The sequence below is a fragment of the Cervus elaphus genome, chromosome 30, assembly GCF_910594005.1.
Source record: "Cervus elaphus chromosome 30, mCerEla1.1, whole genome shotgun sequence".
NCBI classification, from domain to species: domain Eukaryota; kingdom Metazoa; phylum Chordata; class Mammalia; order Artiodactyla; family Cervidae; genus Cervus; species Cervus elaphus.
In genome coordinates this window covers 71793472-71813519 of record NC_057844.1, presented here as the reverse complement: position 1 = coordinate 71813519, position 20048 = coordinate 71793472, and the positions used below count along the sequence as shown (strand labels likewise).

The 20048-nt window shown below is 38.7% G+C and overlaps 1 protein-coding gene and 1 long non-coding RNA gene across 7 annotated transcripts in view; one reads left to right on the top strand and one right to left on the bottom strand.

Annotated features, from left to right (window-relative positions):
- LOC122686751 (ATP-binding cassette sub-family C member 4-like) overlaps nucleotides 1-20048 on the top strand; it is a 2082459-nt gene that overhangs the window by 305286 nt on the left and 1757125 nt on the right. Inside the window, exons 28-29 of one of the 6 annotated variants that reach the window (XM_043891994.1) lie at nucleotides 4745-4917; nucleotides 5354-5459. The exons of 4 other annotated variants lie outside the window; for them this stretch is intronic. In XM_043891994.1, coding sequence (XP_043747929.1) covers nucleotides 4745-4917; nucleotides 5354-5459 — 279 coding nt within the window. The remainder of the gene's footprint in view (nucleotides 1-4744; nucleotides 4918-5353; nucleotides 5460-20048) is intronic. One more of the 6 variants, XM_043891988.1, reaches the window with a different exon arrangement.
- On the bottom strand, nucleotides 1443-19291 carry LOC122686765. Its single transcript, XR_006338892.1, has 3 exons — nucleotides 19099-19291; nucleotides 2541-2655; nucleotides 1443-1771 (listed from the first exon to the last, which is right to left on the bottom strand). It is a non-coding gene; the product is annotated as an uncharacterized LOC122686765 (long non-coding RNA).

Below are 20048 nucleotides of genomic sequence, written 5' to 3'. Positions count from 1 at the left end.
AGCAGTAGACCTCTGATTTCATTTAAGTCAGTGAGTCTTTCTACAATGAAATTCTAGAAGAGAAGAGGTAGAGCAGTTAACCATCAAATATAAAGACATATGGGAGGATCCACTTCTAGTGAACGCATATGAAAAATTTAATGATGAGATTAGTACACACCTTTCAAAAAACTAGAAGTATTGGTAACTTACTTTCCAATTTGTTTCCAAGCTTGAGATCTCTCTTTACAGATCCTCCAGTAGTAAAATTACTATTGAATTTTAGAACACATTGTTCTATGGACAGTGAAGAAACTTTAATTGTGAGATAAATCCTTTGAAAAGCTATCTTAGAACTTGGCTCTAACTTATATTTAATTCATCTGTAGGAGCCAAAATCAAAATAAAATGTAGTAGCCTCTGAATTCTAATAATGATGAAGTGCTGGAAGGGGTCGATAATACTAAGATATACCTTTATATAAAGTACATTTGGAAATTTCTGTAAATAGAAATAAACATGAGTTTATTTCACAAAGTGAAGTGTGTGGTTTCCATATGCCACTTCCAGAAGTGGTCCTGTTACTTTAGTGCTATCTCTTAGGGAGGAAACGTCCCATCATTGTATTTCTCTAGGAATTGTTCCTTTATGACTTTTATGTGATATTGTAGAATATCTACTAAATCTTTCATTGATAAACATGCAAATGTTATAAAGAAATACTTCCTATAGTAACAGAGTGATGAGATGATTTGTCAGTCTAAGAAGTATCACTCAAGCAAAGAGGTCAAATTTTAGGTGGATTAACACCCCCAGTTATTGGTTTATAAGTGATGCCAAACAAATGGAAAATGTGAACCCTAACTCAGAGTCTTCCTGAGAGTAAGAGGGCACCACTACGTTTTCTTTTTTAAGAACTTCAGCTAAAAGTAAAAGAAGATTTTAAATTTATTTTTAAATCCTTAATTCTGTCTCTTCCTTCTCCCTTGAGTGATTTGGACACTCAGAAGGGAGTCAGTTTTATGAATGCTGCCCATCTCATCTTAGTTATTTTTTTCAAGGTATTCTGAAAATAAATTTTTTCAATTAATGATAAAGAGTTTACTGTAAATTGAGGAAAGTTCATCAGAAATTAATGCTGATTGGGACACCTAAAAAGCAAGGGCAGCTCTACCAATATAACATCAGTAGTGTCTGAAGATGAAGCACTTTATCTCTCAAAGGTTAAGGAATCATGGTAAATAAAACTCTGGAAAAGAAGGGACTATACATACATATATATTTAAAATAGTGAATGATTCACATTGATGTATCATAGAGACCACTGCAACATTATAAAACAATTATCCTCTAGTTAAAACAAAAAAACAAACAAGAACTCTTGAAAATAATCAGCAGTATGTTGCTTCTGTTAAAAAAAGAAAACAGCTTTGATCCTGGAATAGACAACTAAGGAGGGCATACCTTATGAAAACTGTGAAGAAATAACACAGTTATGTTCAATGTTGATAGTATCTCTGTTAGGACACAAGTGTGTCTTATCACACAGAAAACCAAGATTCAGAAATCTGGATGTCAGCAGCCTGTGCATCAGGAATCACATGATTCAATCCTGACTGTGGAGACAGCTCACATGTCCATTTCCTGGGGCCTTGCATTAGGTGAACAGGCTCCCCCTTTACTTCCTTTTCTGCTGGTCCTTCTCTAGTGAAAGCTCTTCTCCATCTGTTGATTGCGCTTCAGTGTCTCTTCCAACCCACACTAGCCTTTCTTTTTGAAAAATAGGACGGTTCTACAAAATATGGAGACAATCTGACATCTCACAATCTCCTGTGAGGGGCATTGGCACCTGGCTAGTAGATACAGTATATATAGTAGGTTACTCTGAAATCATGATAATAGAAATGGTTGTCTTATAAATTCAGATTATTACTTCCAGTTTTGCTGTAGCTTATTACTTCCCCAAGCTCAAAAACAATCTTAGGCATTTTGTACTAAGATATATAGTGTTCAATAGTATTATTCTCTCTGCTTTCCTTAAATTATACCTTTTAAAATGCCTTCCACAGTTTACATTATGATGTTATGGTATCTTGGAGCCAGTTAATTGTTAGAAGAATATATTTTTTTGCACTTCCATTTAGTAAGAAAATAGTATTATATATAAATTATCTGTATGGATTTGTTTCCTAATTTATAGGAACAGATGTCACAAGATAAGATGCACTTATAACTTCATTTATACATCCAACAAATATTATTGAGAGACCTTTAGACAGGCATAGTTGCAGATTCTAGGATTATCACAGTCATCAAAATTGATAAAGTCTCTACCATTTAGCTTAAACTCTTGTGGAGAAGAGGGAAAACCAGTCAATGCGTGTGTAATAAATTCTCAGTGCTGATACATGTGAAAAAGAAAATAAAGTAGAACATGAAGAGAGGCCAGCTGACAGCATTATTAATAATGGACAATATCTGTTGATTTCTTTGTATCAACCACTACAAACTCTACACATACTGACTCATTTTATACTCTGATGATGTTAGCAAGTACATACCTTTATTATTTCATCTTCATGTTAGTCTCATTATCACAGTCTGAGAAAGCGGTGTTTACTGGAAAACATTTTCACCTCACAAAAGCCTCAGTCCTTGTAGGCCAAAGTGGAAAACCTAAAGGAAAGTAAAAAAAAAAACAAAAAACAACCAAAAAAAAAAGATTAGTGATGAGATATCATCCAAATTGAGAGCAAGTGTGAGATTATTTCTTTAAAGTTAAGACATCAGTCTTATGAAAGACCAATTTGATGTACAAAGATTACTAATGTCAGCTCAGAAGGAAAAGTGATAAAAGCTTTGCCACTGTCACACCTTTGATTAGTCCCATCACTGGGTGCAAATGTATGAATTTGTTTCATAGAATACTAAGTCCTCTTGCTTGTAATGGAGGAAAAGGGGTGACTAAGCTGCCATCTTCCATTTTATAATTTTCTCTACAAACACTTGCATCACAATTGAAATCTTACCCTTTAGATTCTGTAAGTATCAATACCATACTTAATCCTAAATGAGAATTCCCTCTTTCTGAGCTTGAACTCCATCAGGAGCATAATTCAGGATCATATTCATAGAAATATTCCAGCATTTAGGATACCATGAAAATGTTGCCCTTTCACCCCTGCTACTGCTGCTGCTAAGTCACTTCAGTCGTGTCCGACTCTGTGCGACCCCACAGACGGCAGCCCACCAGGCTCCCCTGTCCCTGGGATTCTCCAGGCAAGAATACTGGAGTGTGTAGCCATTTCCTTCTCCAATGCATGAAAGTGAAAAATGAAAGTGAAGTCGCTCAGTCCTGTCCGACTCTTCACGATCCCATGGACTGCAGCCTACCAGGCTCCTTGGTCCATAGGATTTTCCAGGCAAGAGTACTGGAGTGGGGTGCCATGCCTTCTCTGCTTTCACCCCTAGTGTTTTGTTATTTGACAGTGTAATTCTGGGTCCCTGCTCACTGGTCATCACTCATCACTCTGTTGGTCGCTTAATCTGAAGTATATTTACTTTTCGTTCTTTAACTTCAAGCATAGTCTGGGTTTGGTTCTTATTCCACAATATTTATCCAAAACAAATATTTGTTGAAATGACTCCTACCAACCAGTGACCTTCAGATTATCTCTGGCAGTTAAAAGTTTGTTTTATATTATCTTATGATTACAATTTTTAAATTTTTTTTTATTGAAGGATAATTGCTTTACAGAATTTTGTGGTTTTCTGTCATACATCAAGAAGAATCAGCCGTAGGTACACTCATGTCCCCTCCCTCCCGAACCTCTCTCCCGTCTCCCTCCCCAGCCCACCCTTCAGCCTGTTACAGAGCCCATGTTTAGTTCCCTGAGCCATACGGCAAATTCCCATTGGCTATCTATTTTACATATCGCATTGTAAACTTCTGTGTTACTCTCTCCATACAACTCCCCTTCTCCTTCTTCCCCTCCCCCCATGTCCATAGGTCTGTTCTCTATGTCTGTTTCTCTGAAACTGGAGCCTATTATACAGAATGATTACAATTTTTTGACAGTAGATTAATATAAACACCACCCATACCCATGGTCTGGGGGAAATAAGATGTTATATTGTGTCCTGTTTTTCCTGAGTTTCCTCACTGTGAAACATTTATGACATTGAAGAAAATGCAGTTGATTGGTAAAATAGCTATGGGATTAAATTCGGGGAGGAACCAAAGCCAAAATAGGCTCCAGGTTTAATAATATATGAGGTACAGTTTGCCATTGTTTGAATTTGTATTTTTTTAAACCTTTAGATCTTCCAAAATGGTAAAGTACTGATAAGATTATATCTTTAGAGAACCATACTTCCTGCAATAATTTTGTTAGAAAATTTTTTCCCTTAGTGTACTAACACCTAGGCAAAATATACTTTGGGAAACTGTAAAGATCCTTTTAACTTTTCTGTTTCGATCAGATTGGGAGAAATAGCTTCATTTCTTGAGAGACTTCCTTAACTAATCCCTGGTGGGATTTCTGGCGGATGTCCTGTGTCAGGGATGGGGGGCACTGAGATCTTTCTGTCCTGAGTTGACTCCACCATCTTTCTCAGTGAATGCTCCTGGGAAGGAGCTCTCCCCATCAGGTGGCTGTACATGTAAGATACATAAGAAGTCCTGAGGACATCAAAACTCTTAATATAAGAGGCTTATCTCCTTCAGCAGAAATTTGTGTAGGAAAATGTTCTTTCTGTATCCCAGGTACAACTTAAAGAAACCATCGAAGGTCTTCCTGGTAAAATGGATACTGATTTAGCAGAAACAGGATCAAATTTGAGTGTTGGACAGAGACAACTGGTGTGTCTTGCCAGGGTTATTCTCAAGAAAAATCAGATATTGATTATTGACAAAGCCACATCAAATGTGGATCCAAGGTAAGGCACTGAGGTCCATGAAACCTGGAATTTTTATTTTAACTGTGGTAAATGGAAAATGCTTGATGATGCTTAAAAATGTTTCTAAATGTTCTCTTTGTCCAAAAGGTATCTCTTGATAAGATTAATTCTAGAAAACAAAGAAAGAAACTAAAGCATGTTATATAGTATTAATATTGTTATGAGACTTCCTAAGAGAGCAAAATTCCTAAATCTAGCTTCTCACAATTTCAAGCTTTCAAGGGAAGAATATTTCCCATTGTTTTATGAAAACTGTTAAATTTGTAAGCAGATTTTTTATACTTAGTTTTTTAGAAACAAGATTAAGTCATAAAGCATGGATTTTTAAAAATCATCATCATTATATATGATATTTTTAAGTCTTAAGTCTGCTTTTCCTGTCTTTACTAACTAAATGGAACTTCTTTGATTCCAGAACTGATGAGTTAATTAAAAAAACAATCCATGAGAAATTTGCCCAGTGCATTGTGGTAACCATCACACACAGATTGAGCACCGTTATTGACAGTGACATGATAATGGTAAGACCCTTACCTGTGGAATTTCAGTTATTTCCATTTTCGTTCAATTTTGCAATATATCCTTCCTTGTAAAACTTTATAGGAACCTCTAATAAGTTAACTTTCTCTTAATTTTTCTCCATTCCTGACAATAACTTAACTTATACCTTCAGAATGTGCTATTAAATAATATATCCAATAATTTCATATTTTCATATTAAAAGTTTATTTATACTCATTTTTCTTAAAGATGGCCAACCATGAGAATATTCCAAATCCAAGATAAGTCTCCATATTTCAGAGTAGTAGAACATGGTCATTTTTACTATACCACAGTTGTTTCATTATTTTTAGATTCCCATAACCAAAAAATGAGATCTTTGGGGATTCCCTGGCTCTCCAGTGATCAGGACTTCATGCTCTCACTGCCAGGGGCCAAGGTTTAATCCCTGGTTGGAGAACTAAGATCCCACAAGCCACATGGCATGGCAGATTTTTTTTAAATAGTCTTTTATTTAGATTACCAGGATGCTGTTGACTAAAGTTGAAAAACTTCTTAGCTGTTGCTGTCAGAGGGGATTCCATGAGAAGAAAGGGCCTGGTGAGAAAAACAAAGTATTTTCACAGAAAGCACTTAATAAAGGAAATATGTCACACAGCAATTGGAGGGCTAGATATGTTAGAAAACACTGGGTTAATCATTTTAGCAGGCAGATACTGTGTCCTAGGACAGATCTCCAGACCCAAGTACTCAAGAGAGGCCCTAAAGAGTCGGTGCTCAGACCTCCATGGAGCAGTCACTGCGCAGGTGCTGGTGATATTTGTGAGGGAGCAGGAGGGGGCTGGTTCTCCACATGCTAATGGAACCTGGAATCTGGAGTCAGGTCCCACTGCTGAGGTGATGCTGCAGGATTAGCAGAAACTAGACAGTCTGTTTCTGGAGAAGGCAATAGCACCCCACTCTAGTACTCTTGCCTAGAAAATCCCATGGATGGAGGAGCCTGGTAAGCTGCGGTCCATGGGGTCGCTAAGAGTCGGACACGACTGAGTAACTTCACTTTTACTTTTCACTTTCATGCATTGGAGAAGGAAATGGCAACCCACTCCAGTGTTCTTGCCTGGAGAATCCCAGGGATGGGGGAGCCTGGTGGGCTGCCGTCTGTGGGGTCGCACAGAATTGGACACAACTGAAGTGATTTAGCAGCAGTAGCAGACAGTCTGTTTGTTCTGTGACTCCCTCTAGTGCTCCCTACTGGTAGGATCTAACAAAGAGCCAGCTGGCCAAAAGTGAAAGTGAAAGTCACTTGGTCATGTCTGACTCTTTGTGACCCCATGGACTATACAGTCTATAGACTTCTCTAGGTCAGAATACTGAAGAGGGTAGCCTTTCCCTTCTCCAGGGGGTTTTCCCAACCTCGGATTGAACCTAAGTCTTCTGCATTGCAGGCTGATTCTTTACCAACTGAGCCACAAGGGAAGCCCAAGAATCCTGGAATGGATAGCCTATCCCTTCTCCACGGGATCTTCCCAGCCCAGGAATTGAACCAAGGTCTCCTGCACTGCAGGCAGATTCTTTACCAAATAAGCTATCAGGGGCAAAGTGTTTCTGAAATGTGATTTGCAAAGAGCCAGCCTCTGCATCACTAAAGAGTGTAGAAAGAAAGCTAGGTCAGGGCTGAGAGACTGTAGATAAACAACTAGCAAGTTTCTTACATAGTAGATCTGGACTCAGCACACAGAGCAGGCTCTAAGCTTTGGTGTTTGGATATCTGTCTAGTATCTTTCCTGCAATTTTGATTTGTTCTTTCTTCCTCAGACATTTAGTATTTCCTTCCTTAGCTTTGTTTTCCTCCTTCCTCCCTCCCTTCCTTTTTCCTCTCTTTTTTCTAACTCTCTCTCTTTTTCTTTTCCCTCTGTTGCTGAATTTCAATAAATCTTAGGATGTGGATTTATAAAATGACAAGGAAAACCATTCCTCAGGGAGAAATCTTTGGCTGCAAATAAGCCCTAAGGAATTCAAGTTGTTTTCAAGCTAATTCCCAGCCTGTGGAAACAAGTTGATATTACTCATTTTACAGATGCTAACTACTGTCACAAGATCCTGCAGTATCCAGTGTTGCTGATTAGATATGAAGTAAATAGATAAAGAAAGCCTGCACAGTGCTTAAGAGGCAGCAGAGTTAACTTTTATTTCAATGGTCTATACTAAACAGGTCAGTCAGTATATACTAAACAGGTAATAATCAGTAACAAATGGTCAATAATACTCAAACTTCCTTATGTTCAGGGATAATGGAGCTGCCTCTTTTGACTTCTTGAGCAGTTCCGGGAATATCACCTCCCTCCCTACTCTGCATGCATTGTCAGGTGGGATCACCAGTGGGGACACTGAGTAGATACCAGATTGACAGCACCGAGACAGTGCCTATGGCCTCACTCCTCTGAGGTGGATGTACTTAGGGGTGAACTTTGGAGAGGCAAACGACAAAAGTAGGGCATCAGCAACCAATGGATGCCTAGATCCAAGCAGTGTCTGGTCACCTGAACTAAAACATCTCAGTCAGAAGCAGGCCTCTCCTGCAGAGTTTTGTGAGGGACCTGATGACATTCCATGATTTTAGGACAGTGACTTTGAAATGCCAACACTTTGCTTAGCATGAAGCATCCTTAGTCCTTTCTTTTTGTTCTTGAATGCTAATTGGAAAAGTAACCTTTGATTTCTACTCTTTACCTGTCACTTTGTTATTCTCATGCCTCAGCCTTATATTTTGCAGTTCAGTTCAGTTCAGTCACTCAGCCGTGTCCAACTCTTTGTGACCCCATGAACCGCAGCACGCCAGGCCTCCCTGCCCATCACCAACTCCTGGAGTCCACCCAAACCCATGTCCATTGAGTTGGTGATGCCATCCAACTATCTCACACTCTGTCATCCCCTACTCTTCCTGCCCTCAATCTTTCCCAGCATCAGGGTCTTTTCCAGTGAGTCAGCTCTTCACATCAGGTGGCCAAAGTATTGGAGTTCAGCTTCAACATCAGTCCTTCCAGTGAACACGCAGGACTGATCTCCTTTAGGATGGACTGGTTGGATCTCCTTGCAGTCCAAGGGACTCTCAAGGGTCTTCTCCAACACCACAGTTCAAAAGCATCAAATTTTTGGCACTCAGCTTTCTTTATAGTCCAACTCTCACATCCATACATGACCACTGGAAAAACCATAGCCTTGAGTAGACGGACCTTTGTTGGCAATGTAATGTCTCTGCTTTTTCCTATGCTATCTAGGTTGGTCATAGCTTTCCTTCCAAGGAGTGAGCGTCTTTTAATTTCATGGCTGCAATCACCATCCACAGTGATTTTGGAGCCCAGAAAAATAAAGTCTGACACTGTTTCTACTGTTTCCCCATCTATTTCCCATGAAGTGATGGGATCAGATGACATGATCCTAGTTTTCTGGATGTTGAGCTTTAAGCCAAGTTTTTCACTCTCCTCTTTCACTTTCATCAAGAGGCTCTTTAGTTCTTCTTCACTTTCTGCCATAAGGGTGGTGTCATCTGCATATCTGAGGTTATTGATATTTCTCCTGGCAATCTTGATTCAAGGTTGTGCTTCCTCCAACCCAGCATTTCTCATGATGTACTCTGCATATAGGTTAAATAAGCAGAGTGACAATATACAGCCTTGACGTACTCCTTTTCCTATTTGGAACCAGTCTGTTGTTCCATATCCAGTTCTAACTGTTGCTTCCTGACCTGCATACAGATTTCTCAAAAGTCAGGTCAGGTGGTCTGATATTCCCATCTCTTTCAGAATTTTCCACAGTTTATTGTGATCCACACAGTCAAAGGCTTTGGCATAGTCAATAAAGCAAAAATAGATGTTTTTCTGGAACTCTCTTTCTTTTTTGATGATCCACTGGATGTTGGCAATTTGATCTCTGGTTCCTCTGCCTTTTCGAAAACCAGCTTGAACAAAGTTCACGGTTCATGTATTGCTGAAGCCTGGCTTGGAGAACTTTAAGCATTACTTTACTAGTGTGTGAGATGAGTGCAATTGTGCGGTAGTTTGAGCATTCTTTGGCATTGCCTTTCTTTGGGATTGGAATGAAAACTGACCTTTTCCAGTCTTGTGGCCACTCCTCAGTTTTCCAAATTTGCTGGCATATTGAGTGCAGCACTCTCCCAGCATCATGTTTTAGGATTTTAAATAGCTCAACTGGTATTCCATCACCTCCACTAGCTTTGTTCATAGTGATGCTTCCTAAGACAACTGCCCTCCAGAAACATACTTCTTCCACAAGGAATGAATGATGCTGTGAAATTTCCCTTTTAAAACCCTTTGTTAAGCTTTAGAGGCAGCAACAGAAAGATGACTTGATCTGTAGTGCGAATAAATTCTTTGCTTCTAAATGTACCCTGGAGGTGTATTTTTGGGTTTTGGTATTACACCTTTCATGAAAGGAGCTTCCTGTTACTACCTAATTCTTATACAAGCTGTCACCTTGGAATGTAGCCTCTCTGGTGACTCAGATGGTAAAGAATCTGCCTGCAGTGCAGGAGACCTGGGTGTGATCTCTGGTTCAGGAAGATCCCCTAGAGAAGGGAATGGCAATCCTGTCCAGTGTTCTTGCCTGGAAAATCCCATGGACAGAGGAGCCTGTTGGGCTACAGTCCATGTGGTCACAAGGAGTTGGACACAACTGAACAACCAAAACTTTCACTTTGGAATGTATGATTGGTTAAGGAAACAGTAAAAAAAAAGACAGCATTTGGCAGACGTGTCAGCTGCTTAGTTCTAAGTCTTTATCTATCAGTGCTTGATCCATAGTTGTAAATGTCTAGTTCATAAGTATCTCCTTAATCAATCATCTTTGTTGTCATTATCAAAATATGTCCATGTGTTTAATGTTTTACTTACCAGTCCGTTCAGTTTAGTTCAGTTGCTCAGTCGTATCTGACTCTTTGCAACCCCATGGACTGCAGCACGTCAGGCCTCCCTGTCCATCACCAACTCCAGGCATTTACTCAAACTCATGTCTATTGAGTTGGTGATGTGACCTCAGATTTAAGTCCTTAACCTAGTTTTACAAAACAATTTACAGCCCGTCCCTCCCCACCTTTCTAGTTCTGTCCCTCTTTGCTCCCCCTCCTTCCTTCACAGCTGAAAGCACACTGACGGTCTTTCAGGTCTCCAAATGCAGTCCCTTACAGTGTGTCCTTTCTCAACTGTTGGTGGCTTAGATTAACGTCCCTGCAGTGGAAATTGTGAGATGGCTGGATTTGGGATAGTCAATGAAGTGGAGCCACGTGATGGACTGAACATGAGATCTTAGGGGAGAAAGGGAAATACAAGGGTTCTCTTTGGAGCCTGTGATGATGACCTTGTTTTCCATGATGACCTTGCCCTTCACTGTGGAGCTGACCTTCCTATTCCTGTTTTGGGAGACCTTCAGTTTAAGGCTCTCTGGTCAAGTTCATCAGTAATGTCACAAGGAGATTCCAGGAGAAGATGTAAACCTGGCCACTTGTTTACATCTTAGTCTGATCTGGTTGTAGCTGCTGACTCCTCTGGTAGGAAGAGCAGCAAGAGATATGCATCCTCCAGCTTCAGGGCTGGAGAATTGTCCTCTGTTCTACACCCACCCCAGCTGTAAACCTTGTATTTTTTTCTAAAGCTTTGGATTACCAGTCGACTTTCAATCAGCAAAAACACCATAAATATTGTTTTTCTCAAAACTTTGACTTTCGAGGCACCTGTTTTTCTTGATTGCTTTAGAAATACAGGAATATGGGGGATGTATAAATTAGGAATTTGGGATTAATAGATACCCACTACTACATATAAACAACATTATCTACTCTATAGCACAAGTAAGTATTTTCAATATCTTGTAATAACTTGTAATAGATAAAAATCTGAAAAAATATATAATCTCTCTATATTTATATATGTACAACTGAATCACTTTGCTGTGTACTTGAAACATTATAAATCAGCTATACTTCAATTTAAAAAAAGAGTAAAAAGAAATATAGGCATATCTTGTTTTACTCTACTTCACAGATACTGACTTTTTTTTTTTTTTTTTTAACAAATTGGATGTTTGTCACAACCCTACATCAAGTAAGTCTATTGGTGCCATTTTTTAAAAACAACATTTGCTCACCCCAAGTCTCTGTGTCACATTTTGCTAATTCTCACAATATTTCAAAGTTTTTCACTATCATTACTTGTTTATGGTGATCTGTGCCCAATGAACTTTAATGTTACTACTATAACTTACTGAAGGCTCAGATGATGATTAGCATTATTGAGCAGTAGAATATTGTTAAATTAAGATCTGCACATTGTTATTTTCATTCACAATGCTATTACACACTTGATAGGCTACAGTGTAGTACAAATTTAAACTTCTTTATGCTCTGGAAAACCAGGAACTTAATGAGACACTTTATTGTGATATTCACTTCACTGTGGTGTTCTGAAACTGAATCCGCAATATCTCCAAGTTTCCTTTCCTGAAATCAAGTGATTATCTGTTCCAAAAGCTTTGAGGACATAAGTCAATGAGCTGTAAAGCCCAATAATGCTCGACAGGGCAGGCAGCCAGGTAGGGGGAGTGATTGGGTAAGTGATAGATGCTGATGAAGGGCATAATCCACAGTGTTGTCCCTATGGTCATATATTTCCAAGTGCTTTTGTTGTTGTGCAGTCACTCAGTTGCGTCTGACGGCCAGCCCATGGACTGTAGCACTCCAGGCTTCCCTGTCCTTCACTATCTCCCACAGTTTGCTCAAACTCATGTACCTCAAGTCGGTGATGCCATCCAACCATCTCATCCTCTGTCATCCTCTTCTCCTGTTGCCCTCAATCTTTTCCAGCATCAGGGTCTTTTCTAATGAGTCAGCTTTTTGCATCAGGTGGCCAGGTATTGGAGTTTCAGCTTCAACATCAGTCCTTCCAATGAATATTCAGGGGTGATTTCTGTTAGGATTGACTGGTTGGATCTCCTTGCAGTCTGAGGGACTCTCAAAAGTCTTCTCCAGCACCACAGTTTGAAAGCATCAATTCTTGTGCACTCAAGTCTTCTTTGGTCCAATCTCACATCTGTACATGACTACTGGAAAAACCATAGATTTGACTATATGGAACTTTGTCAGCAAAGTGATGTCTCTGCTTTTGAACACCCTGTCTAGATTTGTCATAACTTTTCTTCCAAGGAGCAAGCGTCTTTTAATTTCATGGCTGCAGTCTCCTCTGCAGTGATTTTGGAGCCCCAGAAGATAAAATCTGTCACTTTTTCCATTGTTTCCCCATCTATTTGCTATGAAATGATGGGACCAGATGCCATGATCTTAGTTTCCTTTTTTTTTTTTTTAATTTATTTTTATTAGTTGGAGGCTAATTACTTTACAATATTATAGTGGTTTTTGCCATACATTGACATGAATCAGCCATGGATTTACATGTGTTCCCCATCCCGATCCCCCCTCCCGCCTCCCTCCCCATCCCATCCCTCTGGGTCTTCCCAGTGCACCAGCCCTGAGCACTTGTCTCATGCATCCAACCTGGGCTGGTGATCTGTTTCACCCTTCATAGTATACTTGTTTCAATGCTATTCTCTCACAACATCCCACCCTCGCCTTCTCCCACAGAGTCCCAAAGTCTGTTCTGTACATCTGTGTCTCTTTTTCTGTTTTGCATATAGGGTTATCATTACCATCTTTCTAAATTCCATATATATGCATTAGTATACTGTATTGGTCTTTATCTTTCTGGCTTACTTCACTCTGTATAATGGGCTCCAGTTTCCTCCATCTCATTAGAACTGATTCAAATGAATTCTTTTTAATGGCTGAGTAATATTCCATGGTGTATATGTACCACAGCTTCCTTATCCATTCATCTGCTGATGGGCATCTAGGTGGCTTCCATGTCCTGGCTATTATAAACAGTGCTGTGATGAACATTGGGGTACACGTGTCTCTTTCAGATCTGGTTTCCTCAGTGTGTATGCCCAGGAATGGGATTGCTGGCTCACATGGAAATTCTATTTCCAGTTTTTTAAGGAATCTCCACATTGTTCTCCATAGTGGCTGTTTTAGTTTGCATTCCCACCAACAGTGTAAGAGGGATCCCTTTGCTCCACACCCTCTCCAGCATTTATTGCTTGTAGACTTTTGGATAGCAGCCATCCTGACTGGCATGTAATGGTACCTCATTGTGGTTTTGATTTGCATTTCTCTGATAATGAGTGATGTTGAGCATGTTTTCATGTGTTTGTAAGCCATCTTTATGTCTTCTTTGGAGAAATGTCTGTTTAGTTCTTTGGCCCATTTTTTGATTGGGTCATTTATTTTTCTGGAATTGAGCTTCAGGAGTTGCTTGTATATTTTTGAGATTAATCCTTTGTTTCTTCATTTGCTATTATTTTCTCCCATTCTGAAGGCTGTCTTTTCACCTTGCTTATAGTTTCCTTTGTTGTGCAAAAGCTTTTAAATTTAATTAGGTCCCATGTGTTTATTTTTGCTTTTATTTCCAATATTCTGGGAGGTAGGTCATAGAGGATCCTGCTATGATTTATGTCGGAGAGTGTTTTGTCTATGTTGTCCTCTAGGAACTTTATAGTTTCTGGTCTTACATTTAGATCTTTAATCCATTTTGAGTTTATTTTTCTGTATGCTGTTGGAAAGTGTTCTAGTTTTATTCTTTTACAAGTGGTTGACCAGTTTTCCCAGCACCACTTGTTAAAGAGGTTGCCTTTTTTCCACTGTATACCCTTGACTCCTTTGTTGAACATAAGGTGTCCATAGGTATGTGGATTTATCTCTGGGCTTTCTATTCGTTCCATTCATCTATATTTCTGTCTTAGTGCCAGTACCATACTGTTTTGATGACTGTGGCTTTGTAGTAGAGCCTGAAGTCAGGCTGGTTGATTCCTCCAGTTCCATTCTTCTTTCTCAAGATTGCTTTGGCTATTCAAGGTTTTTTTGTATTTCCATACAAATTGTGAAATTATTTGTTCTAGTTCTATGAAAAATACCGTTGGTAGCTTGATAGGGATTGCATTGAATCTATAGATTGCTTTGTGTAGTATAGTCATTTTGACAATATTGATTCTTCCAATCCATAAGCACGGTATATTTCTCCATCTGTTTGTGTCCTCTTTGATTTCTTTCATCAGTATTTTATAGTTTTCTATATATAGGTCTTTCGTTTCTTTAGGTAGATATACTCCTAAGTATTTTATTCTTTTTGTTGCAATGGTGAATGGTATTGTTTCCTTCATTTCTCGTTCTGTTTTCTCATTGTTAGTGTATAGGAATATAGGGATTTCTGTGTGTTAATTTTATATCCTGCATAATTACTGTATTCATTGATTAGCTCTAGTAATTTTCTGGTAGAGTCTATAGGGTTTTCTATGTAAAGACAAAGACTGGCTGAATGGATACAAAAGCAAGACCCCTATATATGCTGTCTACAACAGATCCACCTCAAAACAAGAGACACATACAGACTGAAAGTGAAGGGCTGGAAAAAAATATTTCACACAAACGGAGACCAAAAGAAAGCAGGAGTTGCAATACTCATATCAGATAAAATAGACTTTCAAATAAAGGCTGTGAAAAGAGACAAAGAAGGACACTACATAATGATCAAAGGATCAATCCAAGAAGAAGATATAACAATTATAAATATATATGCACCCAACATAGGATCACCGCAATATGTAAGGCAAATGCTAACAGAAATGAAAGGGGAAATTAACAATAACACAATAATAGTGGGAGACTTTAATACCCCACTGACACCTATCGATAGATCAACCAAACAGAAAATTAACGAGGAAACACAAACTTTAAATGACACAATGGTCCAGCTAGACCTAATTGATATCTATAGGACATTTCACCCTAAAACAATCAATTTCACCTTTTTCTCAAGTGCACACAGAACCTTCTCCAGAATAGATCACATCCTGGGCCATAAATCTAGCCTTGGTAAATTCAAAAAAATTGAAATCATTCCAGTCATCTTTTCTGACCACAATGCAGTAAGATTAGATCTCTATTACAGGAAAAAAAACTATCAAAAACTCAAACATATGGAGGCTAAATAACACGCTTCTGAATAACCAACAAATCATAGAAAAAATCAAAAAAGGAATCAAAATATGCATAGAAATGAATGAAAATGAAAACACAACAACCCAAAACCTATGGGACACTGTAAAAGCAGTGCTAAGGGGAAGGTTCATAGCAATACAGGCTTACATCAAGAAACAAGAAAAAAGCCAAATAAATAACCTAACTCTACACCTAAAGCAACTAGAGAAGGAAGAAATGCAGAAACCCAGGTTAGTAGAAGGAAAGAAATCTTAAAAATTAGGGCAGAAATAAATGCAAAAGAAACTAAAGAGACGATAGCAAATATCAACAAAGCTAAAAGCTGGTTTTTTGAAAAGGTAAATATAATTGACAAACTGTTAGCCAGACTCATCAAGAAACAAAGGGAGAAGAACCAAATCAACAAAATTAGAAATGAAAATGGAGAGATCGCAACAGACAACTCTGAAATACAAAGGCTCATAAGAGACTACTACCAGCAGCTCTATGCCAATAAAATGGACAACTTGGAAGAAATGGACAAATTCTTAGAAAAGTATAACTTTCCAAACTGAACCAGGAATAAACAGAAAATCTTAACAGACCCATCACAAGCCCGAAGATCGAAACTGTAATCAGAAATCTTCCAGCAAACAAAAGCCCAGGACCAGATGGCTTCACAGCTGAATTCCACCAAAAATTTAAAGAGCTAACACCTATTTTACTCAAACTCTTCCAGAAAATTGCAGAAGAAGGTAAACTTCCAAACTCATTCTATGAGGCCACCATCACCCTAATACCAAAACCAGTCAAAGATGCCACAAAAAAAGAAAATGATAGGCCAATATCACTGATGAATATAGATGCAAAAATCCTTAACAAAATTCTAGCAAACAGAATCCAACAACATATTAAAAAGATCATACATCATGAACAAGTGGGCTTTATCCCAGGAATGCAAGGATTCTTTAATATCCACAAATCAATCAATGTAATACACCACATTAACAAATTGGAAGATAAAAATCATATGATTATCTCAATAGATGCAGAAAAGCCTTTGACAAAATTCAACATCCATTTATGATTAAAACTCTCCAGAAAGCAGGAATAGAAGGAACATACCTCAACATAATAAAAGCTGTATATGACAATCCCACAGCAAACATTATCCTCAATGGTGAAAAATCAAAAGCATTTCCCTTAAAGTCAGGAACAAGGGTGCCCACTCTCACCACTACTATTCAACATAGTTCTGGAAGTGTTGGCCACAGCAATCAGAACAGAAAAAGAAATAAAAGGAATCCAGATAGGCAAAGAAGAAGTGAAACTCTCACTGTTTGCAGATCTTAGTTTTTTGAATGTTGAGTTTTAAGCAATAAAAGAAATAAAAGGAATCCAGATAGGAAAAGAAGAAGTGAAACTCTCACTTTTGCAGATCTTAGTTTTTTGAATGTTGAGTTTTAAGCCAGTTTTTTCACTTTCTTCTTTTAATTTCATCAAGCGGTTCTTTGGTTCCGCTTTGCTTTCTGCAATTAGGGTGGTATCATCTGCATATCTGAGATTATTGATATTTTCCCCAACAATCTTGATTCTAGCTTGAGCTTCATCCAGCCCAGCGTTTCACATGATGTGGTCTGCCTATTGGTTAAATAAGCTGGGTGACAATATATAACCTTGTGATGCTCCTTTCCCAATTTGGAACCAGTTTGTTGTTCCTTGTCCAGTTCTGACTGTTGCTTCTTGACCTGCATACAGGTTTCTCAGGAGGCAGGTAAGATATTCTCATTTCTTTAAAAATCTTCCACAGTATGTTGTGATCCACACAGTCAAAAGCTTTAGTGTAGTCAATGAAGCAGAAGTAGATGTTTTTTCTGGAATTCTCTTGCTTTTTCTATGATCCAGTGGATATTAGCAATTTGATCTCTGACTCCTCTGCCTTTTCTAAATCCAGCTTATACATTTGGAATTTCTTGGTTCATGTTCTGTTGAAGCCTAGCTTGGAGGATTTTGGGCATGACCTTGCTGGGATGTTAAATGAGTGCAATTGTGTGGTAGTTTGAGCATTCTTTGGCATTGCCCTTCTTCGAAATTGGAATGAAAACTGACCTTTTCCACTCTGGTGGACACTGCCTAGTTGAGACATGCAAATCACAACTACAGTGAGATCTCGTACCAGTCAGAATGATGATCATCAAAAAATCTACAAATAAATGCTAGAGAGGGTGTAGAGTAAAGGGAGCCCTCCTACATTGTGGGTAGAATGTTAATTTGTGCAGACACTATTGAAAAATGGGAGGGATTTTCCTGGTGGTCCAGTAGTAAAGAACCTGCCTTCCAATGTAGAGGACTTGGGTTCAATCCCTAATGGGGGAACTAAAATCCCACATGCTACAGGTGACTAAGCCCACATGCCACAACTACTGAGTTTGTGCATCACAACGAAGATCCCTCATACCACAACAAAGATCCCTCATACCACAATGAAGATGCCTCATACCACAACAAAGATCTCTCATGCCACAACTAAGACCCAGCACAGCAACAAACAAACAAATGAATAAAAACTATGAAGGTTCCATACGAAGCTAAAAACAGCCCCTGTATGATCCAACAAGTCCACTCCCAGGAATATACCCAGAGGAAAACATGGATACCTGCACCCCAGTGATCATTGAAACACTGTTTACAATAGTCAAGACATGGAAGCAACCCAAATGTCAATTGACAGGTGAATTGATAAACAAGATGTTATACATATACATATAATGGAATATTGTGCTGTGCTGTGCTTGGTCACTCTTTGTGACCTCATGGACTGTAGCCTGCCAGTCTCCTCTGTCCATGGGGATTCTGCCAGCAAGAATACTGGAGTGGGTTGCCATGCCCTCCTTCAGGGGATTTTCCCAGCCCAGGGATCAAACGCTGGCCTCCCGAATTGCAGCTAGATTCTTTACCGTCTGAGCCACCAGAGAAGCCCACAATGGACTATTACTTAGATATAAAAAAGAATGAAATAATGCCATTTACAGCAACATGGATGGACCAGGAAATGATCATATTAAATGAAGTAAGTCAGACAGAGATAAACAAATATCATATAATATCACTTACATGCAGAATCTTAAAAAAATAAAGTGATACAAATGAACTTATTTACAAAACAGAAACAGACTCACTAACATAGAGACCAGAGACCAAATTTATGGTTACCCAGGGGAATTGTGCAGGGAGGGATAGATTGAGAGTTTGGGACTGACATGCACATACTGCTCTATTTAAAATAGATGGCCAACAAGGACCTACTGTATAGCATAGGAAACTCTGTTCAATGTTCTATGATGACTTGAATGGGAAAAAGTTTTGAAAAAGAATGGAAACATGTATATATATATCACTGATTCACTTTGCTGTAAACCTGAAACTACCACAACATTATTAATCAACTATATTCCAATGTAATAAAAAAATTAAAAGTAAATATACTCCCATATAAAGTAAAAATTAAAAAAAAAGAAAATGCAATAGGTCCATTTAATTTTTATGTCTAAGAGAGCTACCTGGAAAATCTGCAGATGATACACAGGCCTCATAAACTGCCGGAGTCCAGCCTTAGTTCATACCCTCAGGATGAACGGCATCTGCGAGAGAGAGAGAGAGAGAGAGAGAGAGAGAGAGAGAGAGAGAGAGAGAGAGACCAGACTGGGGTTGCAGCAGGGTCTGGCTGCACTTTATTTTTCACCGTAGCCTTTATACCCTAAGTTAGTACATTTCTAAGGGGAGGTGAAAGATAAGCATACAGAGTTAGTTTAACATTACGTCAGTTTGCCCTTTACAAAACCAGGATGTTTTCTGCATACTTCTTTGTTTATGAGAGTCTTTTTCCATAGTAGATTTGTGTACATTTTCTTCTGGCCTTGGGGCCTATTGACATTTTATGACCTAGGTGAATGCAAAGCTGTTTTCCGTAATCTATTCTTTATTGTTCTCTGTTGCCTTGAGCTTAACAGGAAACGGAAAAGTTGCAGTCTCATGGTACAGCAGGTTGCAACATAGTACAAATACAATCCTGTTAACACAAAGGTCAGTCTTTTTGCAGAAGTTAGCTAAATTTATTTAAAAGGTTTATCACACAAAGCCTCTGGGACTCCAGTGAGGTAGCCCCTGTTCAGCACTCCTGGTTAAAATTAGCAATCATCTTATTGTTTCCACACTAGAGCTAAACTCTTATTTTTCTAAATCTTTAACTATGTTAACAATAGTTTCGACTGCACAACCTCAGCACATTAAGAGCAAAAACACAGCAAGCAAACGTTGATCCAATAACCACTTTTAGAATAATATTTTTGTGTTCTCTAGTAGGGCTTCCTCACCCCCTGAAGGGCTCTGTGCCTATTAGGGCCTTTTGTGTGATCAGGTTCTTTATGCTGTTCATGATTAAAGTGTTGTGAGCAGTCATGTGCACTAGTACATATTTGCCAAGCAGACTAGAATACCAGTAAAGGGGTCT